The sequence below is a fragment of the Pleurodeles waltl genome, chromosome 6 (assembly GCF_031143425.1).
Source record: "Pleurodeles waltl isolate 20211129_DDA chromosome 6, aPleWal1.hap1.20221129, whole genome shotgun sequence".
NCBI lineage: Eukaryota > Metazoa > Chordata > Amphibia > Caudata > Salamandridae > Pleurodeles > Pleurodeles waltl.
In genome coordinates, this window is record NC_090445.1 from 465,302,453 (window position 1) to 465,317,886 (window position 15,434).

Consider the following 15,434-nt stretch of genomic DNA (forward strand, 5'->3'; position numbering starts at 1 on the left):
GGGTTTAGGACAGGTTTAGAGAGGCATGTGCACCTATCCACAAGACAGTAAGTCCATTGCTATTCACAAATTGCATTCCTGACGTTACTACAGCCAAAAAGACAGTTTACTCCAGCTCAGAGCTTAAAAAGTGCAGTTCCACACATGGTTAACCACAGGTACTGAAACACTCTCCCATACACAATAATGGCGGTAAGGACTTCAGATAAACCCCTCATAGGAAATAATGTTCAATGAAATTATTTTAAATATGTAAAATACAAATCAATATAATTTATTGTTTGCTAATATTGAAATGAATATGTAATTATTTCATTAGAAAAGATTTATTTAACTTTATATAATAAAAATAATGTAACTTAAAAAAATTAAGAATACCTTTCTTTATTGATGTACATCCCTTTTAATAATTATTAATGCATAATAAAAAAGATGCATTTTTTACATTAGGTAAGAATGTATATTTTAATTTAAACTTCATTAAACTAACTACAATTTATTATACTTAAATGATTTAAGATTTAAGTCAAAATATGTTAACAGAGCTGTAACATTTTTTATGTTGTTCTACATTTAAAATAAAAGATATAAAATTATTTTTCATTCATGTTTAATATAACAATATTTTCACTAATTTTTGATTGAAATAAACTCTTTTAATTTTCCCTATAATGTACCAAGGTGGGTGGGGGAACTCTGTATTTAAAAATTAAAATTAAATAAAGTTATTTTTCTGACGTTAAAAAATAAATTGTGACTTAAAGTAAAAAACACTAAGATTTTTATAATTAAGAATATGTTTTATGTTTATATTTTTTTTAATTAAATTGTATTCATTTATATTTCTAACTATTTTAAATATTTTATTTTAACTTTATGTCCCATTGATTTGTAATGTATGTCCTTACCTCCAATTATTTTCTTAGGAGGGTGTTGCAGTGTCATAGGTTGGCCATTTGCTGTGCTGTACTTACTATGGTTTTTAAGTAACTCATACTTGTGAATTTGACTCTTCTTTTTTTCAAGGTGCAGAGGCATGTAAGTCTATGCTTTTGAGGAACTTTACACTTTGATTTTTATGAAATGCCAAAAGTAGTAAAGTTACTCAAAAGTGTAAGAATAAACTTACATGTGTAACATACTCACATGTGTAAGTTACCTTTGTGGATAGCCCCATTTGAGTCTATTGTGCGACTGTTGAGTTCCGGGTTTCTACATCCCTGAATTGCCTTGGACTGCCTGTCCTCACAACCCTCAGCGCCCCAATTTGCAGTAGCATATTAGGATCAGCCCCAAGACCTCAGTCGGTAATGGCCCCAACCTCCATTGTTGAGGCCCATTATTTCCTAAGGGCCCAGTGGAACCCTGAGTGGGTTCTGCCATGTCATTTGTATAACATAGGTAACATTACTCCGGGCCAAACATTCACTCCAAATTTGTGAAAAGGCAAGAAGAATGTGCAGTAATGGAGGTACCGCATGCCCTGAACATGCAGTCACGTCACTCTGAATGGGGCCTTCTCTCAAGCTGTATCCCTTTGACATTTTCTCTATCCGTGTCTGGCTCCGTACATCATTCCATTTTAGCTGATACTTTTTCTACCTTTAGAAATCCCCCTCTAGCTATCTCTCTTTTTTCGATTCTGTATGGCTACATAATCTGTACCACTGGAATCAGGATAGTGTTTATTTGCCTTGAATCATAAGACTGGATCACAAAATGTTTTTGACTGGCATCATTTCATGTACTTGATGGTAAGTTAGGTCAGTACTTGGTGCAAACCACTTTTTCCACAATATGTTTGTGCTACATTATTGAAATGTGATGATCTGTAGTACTGTATTTGTTCTGTTGCGTTCAGTTTTAGTGTATTGTAATGTGCCCCTGTTATTTTATAATTGTGTTATGTTGGGTTGCGTATGTTATTCTGTTATCTTCTGTTGTTTGCTTTAGAAATGTCAACAAAAGATACATGTTTGCCAAAAGCAGCAGGTGCGCTGAAAGATTTTTTTTGTCTGCTCCGACTCTTAAAGTATTTACTACTTCAGTCAGCCCCAAACTGTTGCAGAGACTGGTGTTAAATTACCACTTTGATTGCTCACTTTATATGATTTGCCCCATGGTCTCTTGCTAAATTCTGTCATTACGCAGCGTGGACAGTAGTTATAAAGAATTCTAAGCAGAACTCCAACGCAAAAAAGGAACTGTTGATCACTAAGGAAATATTTTCTTTCAGTATTCAGAAAAATTTAATTTTTTAAATGTTCAAATATGCAAAGGCCTTAAAGTAGTGTAGGCACCGTGTTTATAAATAGCAGAATGAATTAAAACCTCACTGCCACATTTCAGTAAAGCATTTTTCTCGAACTGAATATTTAAATTAGGTTGCTCAGAATCGCAAGCAAGTTTTAAATGTGCTCTAGAAGACTAAAAATTAGCCCTGCTAATGACAATGTGTAGAATATGTTGCACATATAACAAAAGCACTTAAAAAAACCCGATATTTTTATACAATTATCGTTAGCCACTAATATGTGTATTTTCCCGACCTCAGAAGGTTGGAGGTCTGGGTCGACTGAAATTCAACCTTGCTCTCACAACTGACCTTAGCCGAACGTTTTTTAACAACATAAGCTGTCCAGTAGTATATTTATTAAAGCCCTTTGGAGTTTCAGGCATTATCTGATACCTCTCCATAACCAGCTCATTCCATGTATGGCTTTTCTTAACAGTTTCCCTCTCTTAATTATATATCAACGCGGGAAGGCAGTGTCCAGTCTAAACTTTAACTTTACAAATTATCAATATTCCTTTGCTGTTGCTAATGTACTTACCTGTTATCTTCTGCTAAACTATTTTTTTACTCTGTCCGTCTTCCATTCCGTAGTTTTAGCCAAAGAAAAAACACACCAGGGGTATCGTGCCTGTTCCAACTCAATGCACGTTTATCTGCATATGTGAGCAAATTAAACCTTGTTTTAACCTGTGCACGGGGAAAGCTGTAGCTGTTGCGCTACTACTGCTCTTGCTTCATATCTCCAGGCGCTATCTTAGCGCATGTAGTGTTTGCAGTTGCATAAACTGTGAGTCAAATCTCAAAACAGTAATCGCTTTAGCATTACATTACAATTCTCGTGTTCCCGTACCATTTTTAAGCTTTACATGGGTTATTTCTGCTTTTTTATTCATTTTATGATAGCTCCTTTACATTTACATTTTGAAGAGTTGCAAGAAGACTAGTATAGCTAAAAACGTGTGCTCTGTAAAAGTTTAAATATGTAATGAAATACAGATGCATTATGTGGCACTGCGTTGGAAAGCACCGGAGTCTGATCATTCTCTGTTCTTCTAGGTTGCGACGAAGTTCCCTCAGTGGAAAATGCCGATTGGATGATTAAGAGTGATGAAAGTGGCACAAGGGTGACATACCGATGCAGGAAAGGTAGCCTGATTGGCTACAGCGTTCTTTCCTGCAATGCTTCTCGACAATGGGATGCACCTCCACCGCTCTGCAAAGAGCAAAATGGCAGTAAGTTGCTTTTCCTGCATCGCCATCTTGGCCAATAAAGCTCCTCATGTGATCTCTTGGCAAAAAAAGTTGTTCATCAACTAAGGCTGTGCAGTAGTTGTTTTCCCTTGAACGTTTCCCAGGCAACACTTTAATTGCCTTGGTATCTGTACATCCCCTCCGATTGGGGTCTGCATGCCTACTTACGTATTTGGAATATTATACAAATAAAGAAATTCACTGAACTCATCCACAGTCTTTTTGCTGGTTGAGATTTGGTTTAGCCAGTCTCTAGGTTACTGCATGTGAAACCATGAAAAACGAGATATAATCTTGGCTTCATAATATGGTCAGGTTTTGTGACTCTGGGCAATCACCACCTGCCTTTGTCTCAGTCCACACCTGCAGGCCCCGCAAAGTTTAGCAGTGGAAACTATTCGTCACTAAATTAAAATTGATATTTACATTCATGTATTTGTTGAGGCCTTTGTCTTAGAATGGTGTGCATGTCGTTATTTTAGAAGTCATGTTTTTTTTCCCTTTTTTCCCTAGTGAACACCCTTGTTGCATAACTCAACTTCACTCTCTTTATGGCTGCCAGCCTTTTCTTCTCCATACATATCTTGCACACCTCATGGTCTCCTGCTGTTCCTTTCCTAAAGTAAAGCATTTAATGCTCTTGGCCTCACCCTCTTTAAAAGGACAAAACCTTGATCAGTTGAGGTCGGTTTGGAACAGCCCTGTTGGCTTAGTTGCTAGTTTGACTGATTATGCCTTTCTATAAAGTATAGATATTCAACATATAGTGAATGCGATGTTGTAAATGGATTTAATATATTGAAATATGTTTCCTTTTTACATTACCACTTCCTTCCCCTTATCTTTTATACTTCTTCCCTTCCCTGCCTTTTCTTTCCGTTCCCTCCCTGTTGCGGTAAGGTGCGAGCTTAGAATGTTTGATGGAAACATTTGGGGTTTTGATGGTTGGGAGGTATTTTAAGGAGAGCTCTTGACTTGAGCTGACGCTATAATAAAGTGTTCGTCTCCACTTCATTGTTGCCTTTCTTCACTTACCTGACATAGTACATCGACTTTGGTGATGAGACATGGATGTTCTGTTGGTAATTTGTTTTTGACAAAGTCTTAGCATCATCAGTGCACACAGTGAATTGTTGTGCTCCTCTGCTGTTGTTCTTGATTAGATTTGCTGCAGTGAATCTCTGCCTGAGGGAACATTTCAGTTCTTGTGGTCGGTGGGTGCAATTGCCACCGGGCAGACACCCTCTGTCTGGGCATACCTTGCAGGGAGGAGCCTAAACCTCCCTCGTGGAGGTGTGTGAAGCATTGGTGATTCGAGCTTCATTTTGGAGAAGGCCACCATTTTTGATCGCAGGTTGACTTACTTTGATTTATGTGCTCCAAGGTATTATCGCCCATTTTAAGTACAAGAGTTTGAGCATCTTTGAGCCTATTGACTCTGAGGTAATTGTATTTCACCTTTCATATAATACTAGCGCTTATCTGACATAAAGTACACGCAGTTATGTTATGCCAACCTATAAACTGTATGCTAAAGAAGATTTAAGAAACTTAATATCACGATATATATATATATATATATATATATATATATATATATCAAAAACGAAGTTGTCCTCATGTGAAAGCGCACTCCCAACAGGTTAATTAAACGGGAAGAAAAAGCAAAGCCAGCAACTCACAGTGAATTTCTTTAAGCTGTTTCATTATTCCAGGCCTTTGGTTATAAAATCATCTCTGGACATCTTGCTGGCTTTGCTTTTTCTTCCCGTTTAATTAACCTGTTGGGAGTGCGCTTTCACATGAGGACAACTTCGTTTTTGATAACTAACCGGCCCGTCCAGTCGGGAAAGCAGCACCACTGCATATCGAAGCAGGTCTGTGTGACTAAAAATGGATTGTCACATAAGAGCAATCAGGTTGGGCTATTCACAGCAAATCTGACAATTTTACTTTGGATTCGCCTACATAGGTTTTGCATTTGGGTTCATTATTTCGTTTGGCTCCAGCAACCCACTTGGGGCAAAATTAAAAAATTGCAGGACCACCACAACCAGCATGCACTGTACTCACTTGAGAGGCCCATTAGTGCGGACTGGTATTTAAAGAGACTAATCAGGTGCCTGCAATTAGACAAGCTGAAGCCATGCCGGTCTTTTCAACAAGAAAGAAATGCCTGGAACACTTCCAGCACTGGCTGCACCTACGAGGGTGAAACACTTCTATATTTTTCTCTGCTGAAGAAAGGATTGACCTAGAAACACGTGTCCAGAGATGATTTTATAACCAAAGGCCTGGAATAATGAAACAGCTTAAAGAAATTCACTGTGAGTTGCTGGCTTTGCTTTTTCTTCCCGTTTAATTAACCTGTTGGGAGTGCGCTTTCACATGAGGACAACTTCGTTTTTGATATATATATATATATATATATATATTTATATATATAGATATATATACATACATATATATTATTGTATTGCAGTGTAGTACAATTATAGATAGTGGACATGCAGTTAGATACTCCACTTACATTTTTAAAGTCGTAAAGAGAACCACCCATGGCAAATAATGGGAATACATTGCCAGTTGAAAGAAGGAAAGGGATCTTGCTATATTCTCTAGGTTCATAGGCACAGGAGATCTTTTGATCTCTACCAAAAGTTGAAGCTGCAAAAGGTGAGGATTATTTGGATGTGTTTAATGAGGCCATGTTAAGACTAGATGCTCATTTTAAGCCCACCATTAGTACTACTCTTGAACAATATAATTTTGTATGCAAGACAACAAAAAGATAGAGAATCTTTTGATGAATCTCTAACTGCTTTGAGATGGTTATCTAACACATGGAATTTTGGTATCCCAACCAATGAAATGATATGTCATCAGCTTATGGTTAACACAAATAATAAAATAATACAAGAAAGGTTGTGGATAATGGGAGACCCCACCATGGATGAAGTAGCTGCATCAGCTAGAGCCATTCAGCAAACCATGAATTGAGTGAAAGTGAATGAAACTCAATTAGGTAAAAAAGATGGAGCATTATACTCCCTCAGTGTAGGTATGTCAAGAATGAAGTGAGTAAAATTGGATGAAAGGAAAACAAAACATATTGCTTTAGAAGTGAGATCCAACTAATTTTGTGTCATCAAAAAACTGTCCAACTATTCATAAAGAGTGCAATAATTGTAAAAATGTAGCTGATTTTTTAAAAATGTGTAGAGCGACAAAGAAGCAAATCAAGCAACACATTGCACAAGTGACCAAAGGTTCATCTTATAATGACGTTTGAAAAGCTAATGATACAGTAATGGGGAATAACCTGGAGTAATGGTACGAGTGGATGAAAATGTGGCAACAGATGAGCCTGTTAATTCACCAATATGTAATAACAGACAAGTACATGATAGGGAGTTGTCCATAATAGCGTATTCTGACTCTCCTTTTACTATTATTTTTGGGTCTTATTTTGAAGCAAAACTGGGTAATGATGTACAACAACTATTGCCTCCTGATATCCATGCTGTTAAATTTGTTGGATGACAAATTGATTTTGTTGGTTACTCAATAGCAAATACCCAGTTTAAAGGTAGATCTGCTCAACTGAAAATCTATGCTGCCAAAAGGAGCAAATGTGTTAGGTTGGAAGGATCAAAAAAGACTAAACATCATACATGATTTGAATGCCGAGGAAAGGATAATAATGTCCTTTCCTGTAAAGGAAAGGATAATAATATATTTCCCTGAAGCGTCCAGTCACATATAGGGGACACTGCAAGGATATGAATATGAGATAAATTTAAGCATGGTGATGCACCTATTAGACAGAAACTGAGAGGCGTACCATTCAACTTAAGAAAGGAATTACAGAGACTCTTGGATCAAATGTTGGAGGATGATGTTATTGAGGAAATAGAAACATCAGAATGGTTCGCTCTTGTGGTTCTTGCAAAGAAATCAATGGCAATATCATATTCTGCATTGATCTGGGAGCTCTCAATGGAAATATCATCATCGATAGACAGCCTCTACGAAAGATAAATGATCTTCTTTCAATGTTTAATGGAGTCACTGTCTTTTCCACATTGGACCTTAGCAGTGCTTACCATCAGATAGAGTTATATACAATAAAGTGAGGTGTTTTCACCATGATATCCTGGTGTTTGCCAAGTCGAAGGAAGATCATTATGAGAGGTCTGCAAAAGACTATCTGATAAGGGTCTTGTTATGCACTGAGAAGTGTAAACTATTTGAATCACACGTGGACTACCTGGGTCACACAATATCAGCCAGTGAAGTTGTTCCCAAGTATAATCTGGTAGATACTATAACAAAAGTGCCTGCACCTAATGACAAAGAAAAACTAATGTCATTCCTTAATTTATGTGACTACTATGGAAGATCAGAGATGAATGTTGCTAATACAATGGGACTTTTAAGATAAGTGTTACTTAAATTTAAGTGGAAAACAGAACAACAGAATGCAGTCACAAATAGTGAACACATCTGCACTTCAACCATGTACAAATTGATTTTTTTTAATTATATCTGTAGATGTGAGTGCATATGGTTTGGGTGCCGTGCTATCACAAAAGTCTAGTGGCTCAGAATGGGTGTTGGCCTATGTTTTAAAAACACTAATGGCCTGATTTAGAGGTTGGCGAATGGGGTTACTCTGTGACAAATATCCCGTCCACCGTTTTACGATCCCATTACGTCCTATGGGAATAGTAATATGGCTGACGGGATATCCGTCACAATTCTGTGATGGAGTAACCCACTTGCCAAACTCTAAATCAGGCCCATAATGACTTTGAGTGTAAATATTCTGTAATTGAAAGGGAATTTTTTGTTTGTGTGTAAGCCACAAACTACTTTAGGCCTTTTGTGTGGGGTAATCAATTTCCAATTCAAACTGATCATAAGCCCGTAATACCTATTCTTTGGCCAGGTGGGGGAAGAAATTCTACAGCACACATTGCAAGATTACGCGCAAAGCTACAGGAACACATTTTTGATATTTGATTTGTCCCTGGCTGCAAAAATCAAACAGCAGATTGTTTATCCAGATTGTCTTTTCAAGCAGAAGGGAATAGATGTTTGTGATGATGAGGACTTAGATGTAGCAGCAAGTGTTAATTATGTTTGTGTAGTTGATGAGGATGTGAATGATGAAACTTTGTGGACCCCTGAATATGGTAAAGATGAGGAATTGAATCTGGTCAAAAGATATTTAGTTGATGGATGGCCTTATTCTAAAGGTTTTGTTGGTTCCCTACACTCTTTTGTACAAGTGGCATGTGAATTGTCGATAATGGTCAATCACAAGTTTCTCCCCTCGATAGGTCTGCGCAACCGCCTTCTGAAGTTGTGCCACAAAGGGCATATGGGAATGTGTACGTTGAAGAATCAAACATGTAGCTACTACTGGTTGCCTGCAAAGGATTCTGAGACTGACTGTTTTGTTTGTCAGTGTGAGGTGTGTATGTCTGCTGACAAAAATTGTAAAACCCAGATACAACCCAAGCAAATGATGCCATGGTCAGAGTTTGAGTGGCAAAAATGGGTTCTAGATATAATTGGTCCCTTCAGAAATCTGCCAGGCAAATTGAGATTGTGTGCAGTTCACTTCAAGTGACATGACTCAGTTCATGCACCGTTGTAGTATTAAGAGTATGAAGACTGTACGATCCTCAATGCAGTGGACCGGTGGAAAGTTTAATTGATATTTGAAGGAAAGTATTCATTCATCTGGCCATAGTTGAAAGTATTCCTTATTGTTATAGCCGTTGGTAAAAGGTTGTGGTCATATAGAATCACACAATACCCTGTCACCGGTGTTCACCATTTGTGTTGATGAAAAAACAACAGCCTACTTCTTTTTTGTCCATAGTAGCTCAAGTTGAGAATTTTCACAAAACAATGTTGTACATGAGCAAGATTTGAATGTTATCAAGACGAAGGTCCTTGATAAGCAGTGTAATTGAAAAAAGATATGATATGCCACACAAGGTTCCTCCGTGCACTGTATCCGTAAGTGACTAGGTCAGAATAAGGTGGGGCAGGCATGTGGGTAAGGGAGGAAGCAAGTTCTCTAAGTTCAAGGTGGTGAAAATCAATAAAGGGAGTGTCAACATCCAAGATTGCAAATGTTGGTGCTTGAGGAGACTTCCCAATTGTATGAATTAAATTGTGAACAAATTTACTCAAACTTGCAACAGCGATTAATGTGATACCCTGGATGATGATCAAAGTGAAGCTGTTGGTAAGGGGTTCAATTATGCTTTTGCAAATGTAATTAATGATGTTCCTAATGGCAATACTGATGTAAACAAAGTGCATGTAAGGGATAAAAGTTTGATGGACCCATGTTGTACAGCAAGTAGTGAAAACATTTGAGGCAGACAGAGTAAAAGTTGCTCTAAGGTCAAGAATTCACTTGAGTAAAGTTTTGTTTCATGATTAGATTTTTACTTCTGTTTCGGTTTAAGGAGGAAGAGGTGTTATATTGTAAATGCATTTAATAAACTGAAATATGTTTTCCCTTTTCTCTTGCGCTTCCTTCCACTTATCTTTTATAATTCTTTCCTTTCCTTTTTCTTCTCCCTCCCCGGTTGTGCTATGGTACGAACCTAGGGTTTTGATGGTTGGGAGGTATTTATAGAAGATATGTTGACTTGGCCTGATGCTATAATAGTGTTCCTCTTCACTTAATCATTGCCTATCTTCACTTAGCTGATTTACGAAAGCGAACCCGAAAAAAAAAAAAACAGGACTTACTTAGGATGCTCAGGACAATTCTGCACTTGCTTCCCCCATCCTCTGAAAGTATAGTGGTCCAGGCACTCATTCTCTCCCGACTGAACTACGGAAACTCATTGTACCTTTGAGCCTCGAAATCCGTAGAGAAAACTGCAGGTTGTATAGAATTCTGCTGCCCAGATTCTTTACAACATCTCTGGGCACAAGACAGCCTGGCAGGATTTCCTCTGGGTGCTTTTCTATTAAATCACAGTCATCCTAGTATGTGTGAAGGTATATAATGCATGAAAGTGAGAGGCAGAAGTGAGTCCATTCCAGGAGCTCATAATGAGGGCAGAGAATGGAAAACCCAGTGTAAAACCAGAAATTAAGGCTCCTTGCTGTTACGGTAGGTATAAGAATGATCAGACTGCATCACTCCTGGTAGACCATTCCTGAAGTATCTTTGTATGCCTCTTTATATATGCTTTACAATGGTTTGTACTAAAACCGCTTCAGTACGTTTCTTCAGGAAGCAATGTCAAAGATACTTTTTCAGGAGAGGGTCATTAGTTGAGATCCTTCTCAGAATCAGTTATACTGCTTTGGTCTTGGGTCCCTAAATGAAGATCTCTGTGTGTTATCAGATATCCCTTTTGCTGGGTTCATCAAGGTAGGTTATACTATGTTGTCTACTAATCAGAGACATCTTGTATAAGACATGCATCCCTCTCCCCATATCGCAACTTACAAACGAGGATATCTATTATGTTGGCGGCTCTTCAGGGCACAGCTGTTTCTGCCCTATTATCTAGTCAGGCCTGTGGTTGCTAGTGGTTCATCATTAAGGACATTTATTTGGATTAAATGCTTCAGGTCTCCAAACTTGCCACTGAGAAGGAGCATGTGATTATAACTGGATAGATTATCGAGCCAACACAGACAACCTCTTCTTTGTAACATGAAAGGTAATTGAGTATGCGCAAACGTTTGACTTAATGAACATTTTATTTCGTCTTAATTTCTTACATTCTCGAAGCGTTGTTAGCACTTTTCGTGGTGAGGGTCAGATGTGTTTTTACGGTTTAAGTGATCGACGAGTGCTGCTTCTCACAAGCGCCTTGCAAACACGTGGTTAACCATTCCACTTCATGTGAATTCCTATCTAAAAATTATTTTTCCACAGAAATTTAGATGCTGCAATTCTGATTTGTTTTTAATTCTGAGCAACGATTTGAAGTGTATTGTCCAATACAGATCCTTTCGTTTAATTAAATGCCCTCATATTACCAACAAAGCCTCACTTGTATCTGTTGCAGCCCAAATTTGTCTTCTCTTCAAATCGTTTGTCTCATGTGCGCTGGAGTTAGCTCCCTCACTTTGAACAGATACATCACCAAGTGTAGTCAGTGGACTTCAACCACCTGACAGTAAGTTTGCCTTTATTCAAAAGGTTCCTACATTTTCTTCCTCTTCCTGCTATCACCTGTCCTGTCCAGCCTATTCACCCGGACCACTGCCATTAGCCATTCTTATATTTAGAGGGGCTCATCTTGCGTTCATTTCCTACAAATTTCTCGATTTGCTCACAGCAGTAAGTGAAATAACTGCTTACCGTATCCCTTCGTACTTTCACATGTACTTGCATCTACTTCCACACCAAATAGAAGCATGGTAGGTCTTACCTTTATCTTGCAAGTCAGCATTGTGTTCAGCACCTTATCCACATCTTGCCAGAATAAAGCCAGTCCCGGCCATTGTACAAACATGTATTAGTTATTAGCGTATTGAAGGATACACGTGTCATTGCAAGAAGAGGAGCCGTGTTTCAAGGCTAGATTATTTCCTATTGGACAAAGGGGAGCAGTAGTATGTTAGCAAGGTAGATCACCAACCCTTTCACTTATCTGACCATGCAGCGCTGTATCTAGAACTCAGGATTAATCCAAGGAACGGGGCAGGAGTCTGACCTGTGATCGAATACACTTTTTAGAAGACCATATTGTAGAGGAACTGAAAAGGAGCTCTGAACTTTTTTCCCTCTAAATAATGTGACAGCAGGGGTGCAGGTAGTCTGGGATGCATGTAAGGCATATTTAAGGAGCAGTTGATAAATTTAAGGTACCAGAGAAACAGAGAAAGTGAGGAGGTGGTTTCTAAAAACAGAAGGGAAGATATGGCTGCTGTAGGAACAGTTTAGGAATGCCAGACTAGAGGAGAGGCACAGAAAATTTGAAAAAAACAAGCTTTACAGGATTGTGTGGAAGGTCCAAAATTGGAGTTACTGAGCTGTATTAAGAAAGGTGGGAAGCTAGTAAGGTGCAGCTTCTTGAGTATGGGGAAAATTGTGGTAAAATGTCGCCCAATACAGATTCGATGCCATGCAGCATAATTCATGAAATATATGAAGTATTTACTGCGAAGTTCAGCTAAACAATGCCACTAGTGCCAGGGACAGGATTCATTTGATGGTTAAATTGGGATCTTGGGTATGCCACTATCATGTCTGATGTATGCCAAACATAACGGTTATGGTACTCATTACAACTGCCTCTAACACGTTGCCATAGTCAGTGAAACACTGGATTACAGTGTGTACAAACAAAACAAAATATTACGTATCAGTGGCGTAATAAAAATTAAGGGGCCTGCTGCAAAGTACCTGTAGGGGGCCCCCTCAAACCTGGACCCAGTCAGGAGACTGAGCGCATTGTACTGTGCTGAAGGGTCCCTCTGAGGTCCCTCTCACACTCCCCCCCCCCCGCACCTGGGTCTGCAGGGGTCTTTGTTATGCCACTGTAACGTGTAAGCACATTACAGTCCTCACCTGGTGTTTGCAAAAAGCTAAACAAGGGAATTTTTTGCCAGCGTATGCGACTTTTCTTTTGCTCTTTCAACCCCCTTGAAGTGCTGTGCAATATCTATGACTCACTCGAAAATACTGATATTTTGAAGTTATGAACAGGTGGCTTTTGCTGGTTGTAGTAGCTGGCCCTTTGAGTCTCTTATCTATAATCAATTATCAATAAATGCCACAACATTACATTTTCAAAAACAAGATGGATTTTAAAAGAAAAAAACTACAAAAGAACTGAGAGTCTGATGTACAAGCCATTTGGCACCCACAAAAATGCTTTTTAAAATCCATTATGTGATTCAGCAAGATGTTAGCAAATTGCAAAATAGATTTGAAAAGGCATAACAAATTGCTATCTGGAAAGGGCTTGTTTGGGCATCCTTGTAGTATCAGGGTCTTGTGAAGGACAACACAATACGCTCATAAAATAGAAAGCAGATATTTATTCTCCATGTCCAAGGAAAGGAACCTATGGTCAGAGCTGCTGCTTTAGCTAGGAGCCAGAGATAACTGACCCTCACTTAGCAACCAGCTCCAATGTTCTAAAGAACCAGATCACACAAGTGTTCTATCATTAAATTAACAGACCACAACATAACAAATGGCATATCATACAATGCACACTACACCATTTTCCCCGCATAAAACATTATGCCAAGTCATAATCTTTGAACCATAACGGTGGTCCAGAAATTCTCTTAGAGGTTGTTGGTTCCTGCAAATGGTTGAAAGGTGAGTTACCCTGTGCAGGCACATTATCAACATTGTTATGATGGTCATCATGATAATAATCTGCATTCCTAAACTTGGAAACATTTGATGATATTTCTACATCTGTATTGACTTGTATAGTCAAGTCTGCATGTTTGTTAACTTGAGCTTCATAAAAGATAGCATCTTCATTAACGCCCTTATGAGAATGTTCTAGGATTTTTACTTGAGAATTAGTAATAAGTATTATTATTAGTACCTTCGGCTCGGGCATTTAACGCGGGGAGCGGGCCTTTAATAGCCGGTAGAGCCCGCTACGGCGGGTTCTAAGACTATATTAGAACATTAGAATGTTGGCAGCTCCATTGAAAACAATGGAGTGCTCCGGGCTTTTACTGGCCGGTAAAAGCCCGCAGCGCCAACATTCCAATCTTCTTTGTTCACAGCAATAGTTGTGAACAAAGCCTCACGGAGCCTGAGGGGATTTTAATCCCCTCCGGTTCCGTGAAGCCTCTGTTTTACTTATGAGAACATTCTGCCCTCTAATGGCAGAATGTTCTAATAGCCTGCCGTAGCGGGCTCTACCGGCTATTAAAGGCCTGCTCTCTTGTTAAAGGCCCTTGCCTTTGGTTCGGGCCTTTAAGGCGGGTGCAGGCCTTTAATAGCCGGTAGAGCCCGCTGTGGCGGGTTCTAAGGCTATAATCTACTTTTGTTCCACCAACCCTCCCTTTCCTAATAACAATGTACCATTTTTTCCCTCACATTCAATTTTGAAGGGACGAGTAAAAACAGATTCTCCTTTTTTTTAACTTTGAAAGGTTTCTTTGTGAGAACCAAATTGACCACAGTGAACTCTCTCAGAAGCTTGTCTGGAAATGTCATAATATTATTTTTGTTTTTCTTTTTTCATTTGTACTCTATTTTCTAAAACTGCATGTTTTTCTTAATCAAGAGATTGAATCTTATTTTTTTTTAAATAACCTCTTTTTACTATTTTCCAAATCATGCTCTTCATACAGGTTCAACAATTTTGTTTGTCACATATTGGCTGTTATAAATACTATGACAGTCAGATCAGGACACATAACATAGTTAGGAATGGTACTTTTGCGGCCAGCGTATTTCATACACAAGTTACCAGCACTCCGCTAGTACATGATGTCCTACTATTCCAAGGATATGTACCCCCCCATCGGAGCCCTCTATTTGTCTGCCATGCTCCCCACACCTTCTCCCATGTTTTGGGACAGCCCTCAGCTTTGATAAATCACCGTTTCAGCTCTCTGGCACCTGTCTAACTCTGACTTCCAGTCTGTGAGTCTAGGTGGGTCAGCACCACCCCATGCCCTTGCAATATTTTGCTTGGCCACTTTCTCAGCCAATCGCAACCGTATTTTCTGGAATGTAGTCCAAGACTCTTCCCACGACACTGACACTAGGAGTCATTTTGCGTCTAGTGCCATCTCGATTGACAGGACCTGGGACATAACCTCAACGACCCCACTCCAATATTCCTGTATTACCTGTGGGGGACTCTATATGGGGTGTTTTGGACCACATATATAAGGTGTGGCAGTG

The 15,434-nt window shown here is 38.8% G+C and overlaps 1 protein-coding gene across 2 annotated transcripts in view; it reads left to right on the top strand.

Moving 5' to 3' along the window:
* The window catches only part of C4BPB (complement component 4 binding protein beta), a 146,625-nt gene that overhangs the window by 11,568 nt on the left and 119,623 nt on the right, over positions 1-15,434 (top strand). For both annotated transcript variants that reach the window (XM_069242410.1, XM_069242411.1), the window contains exon 3: positions 3,353-3,529. In XM_069242410.1, the coding sequence (XP_069098511.1) occupies positions 3,353-3,529 (177 nt within the window). The remainder of the gene's footprint in view (positions 1-3,352; positions 3,530-15,434) is intronic.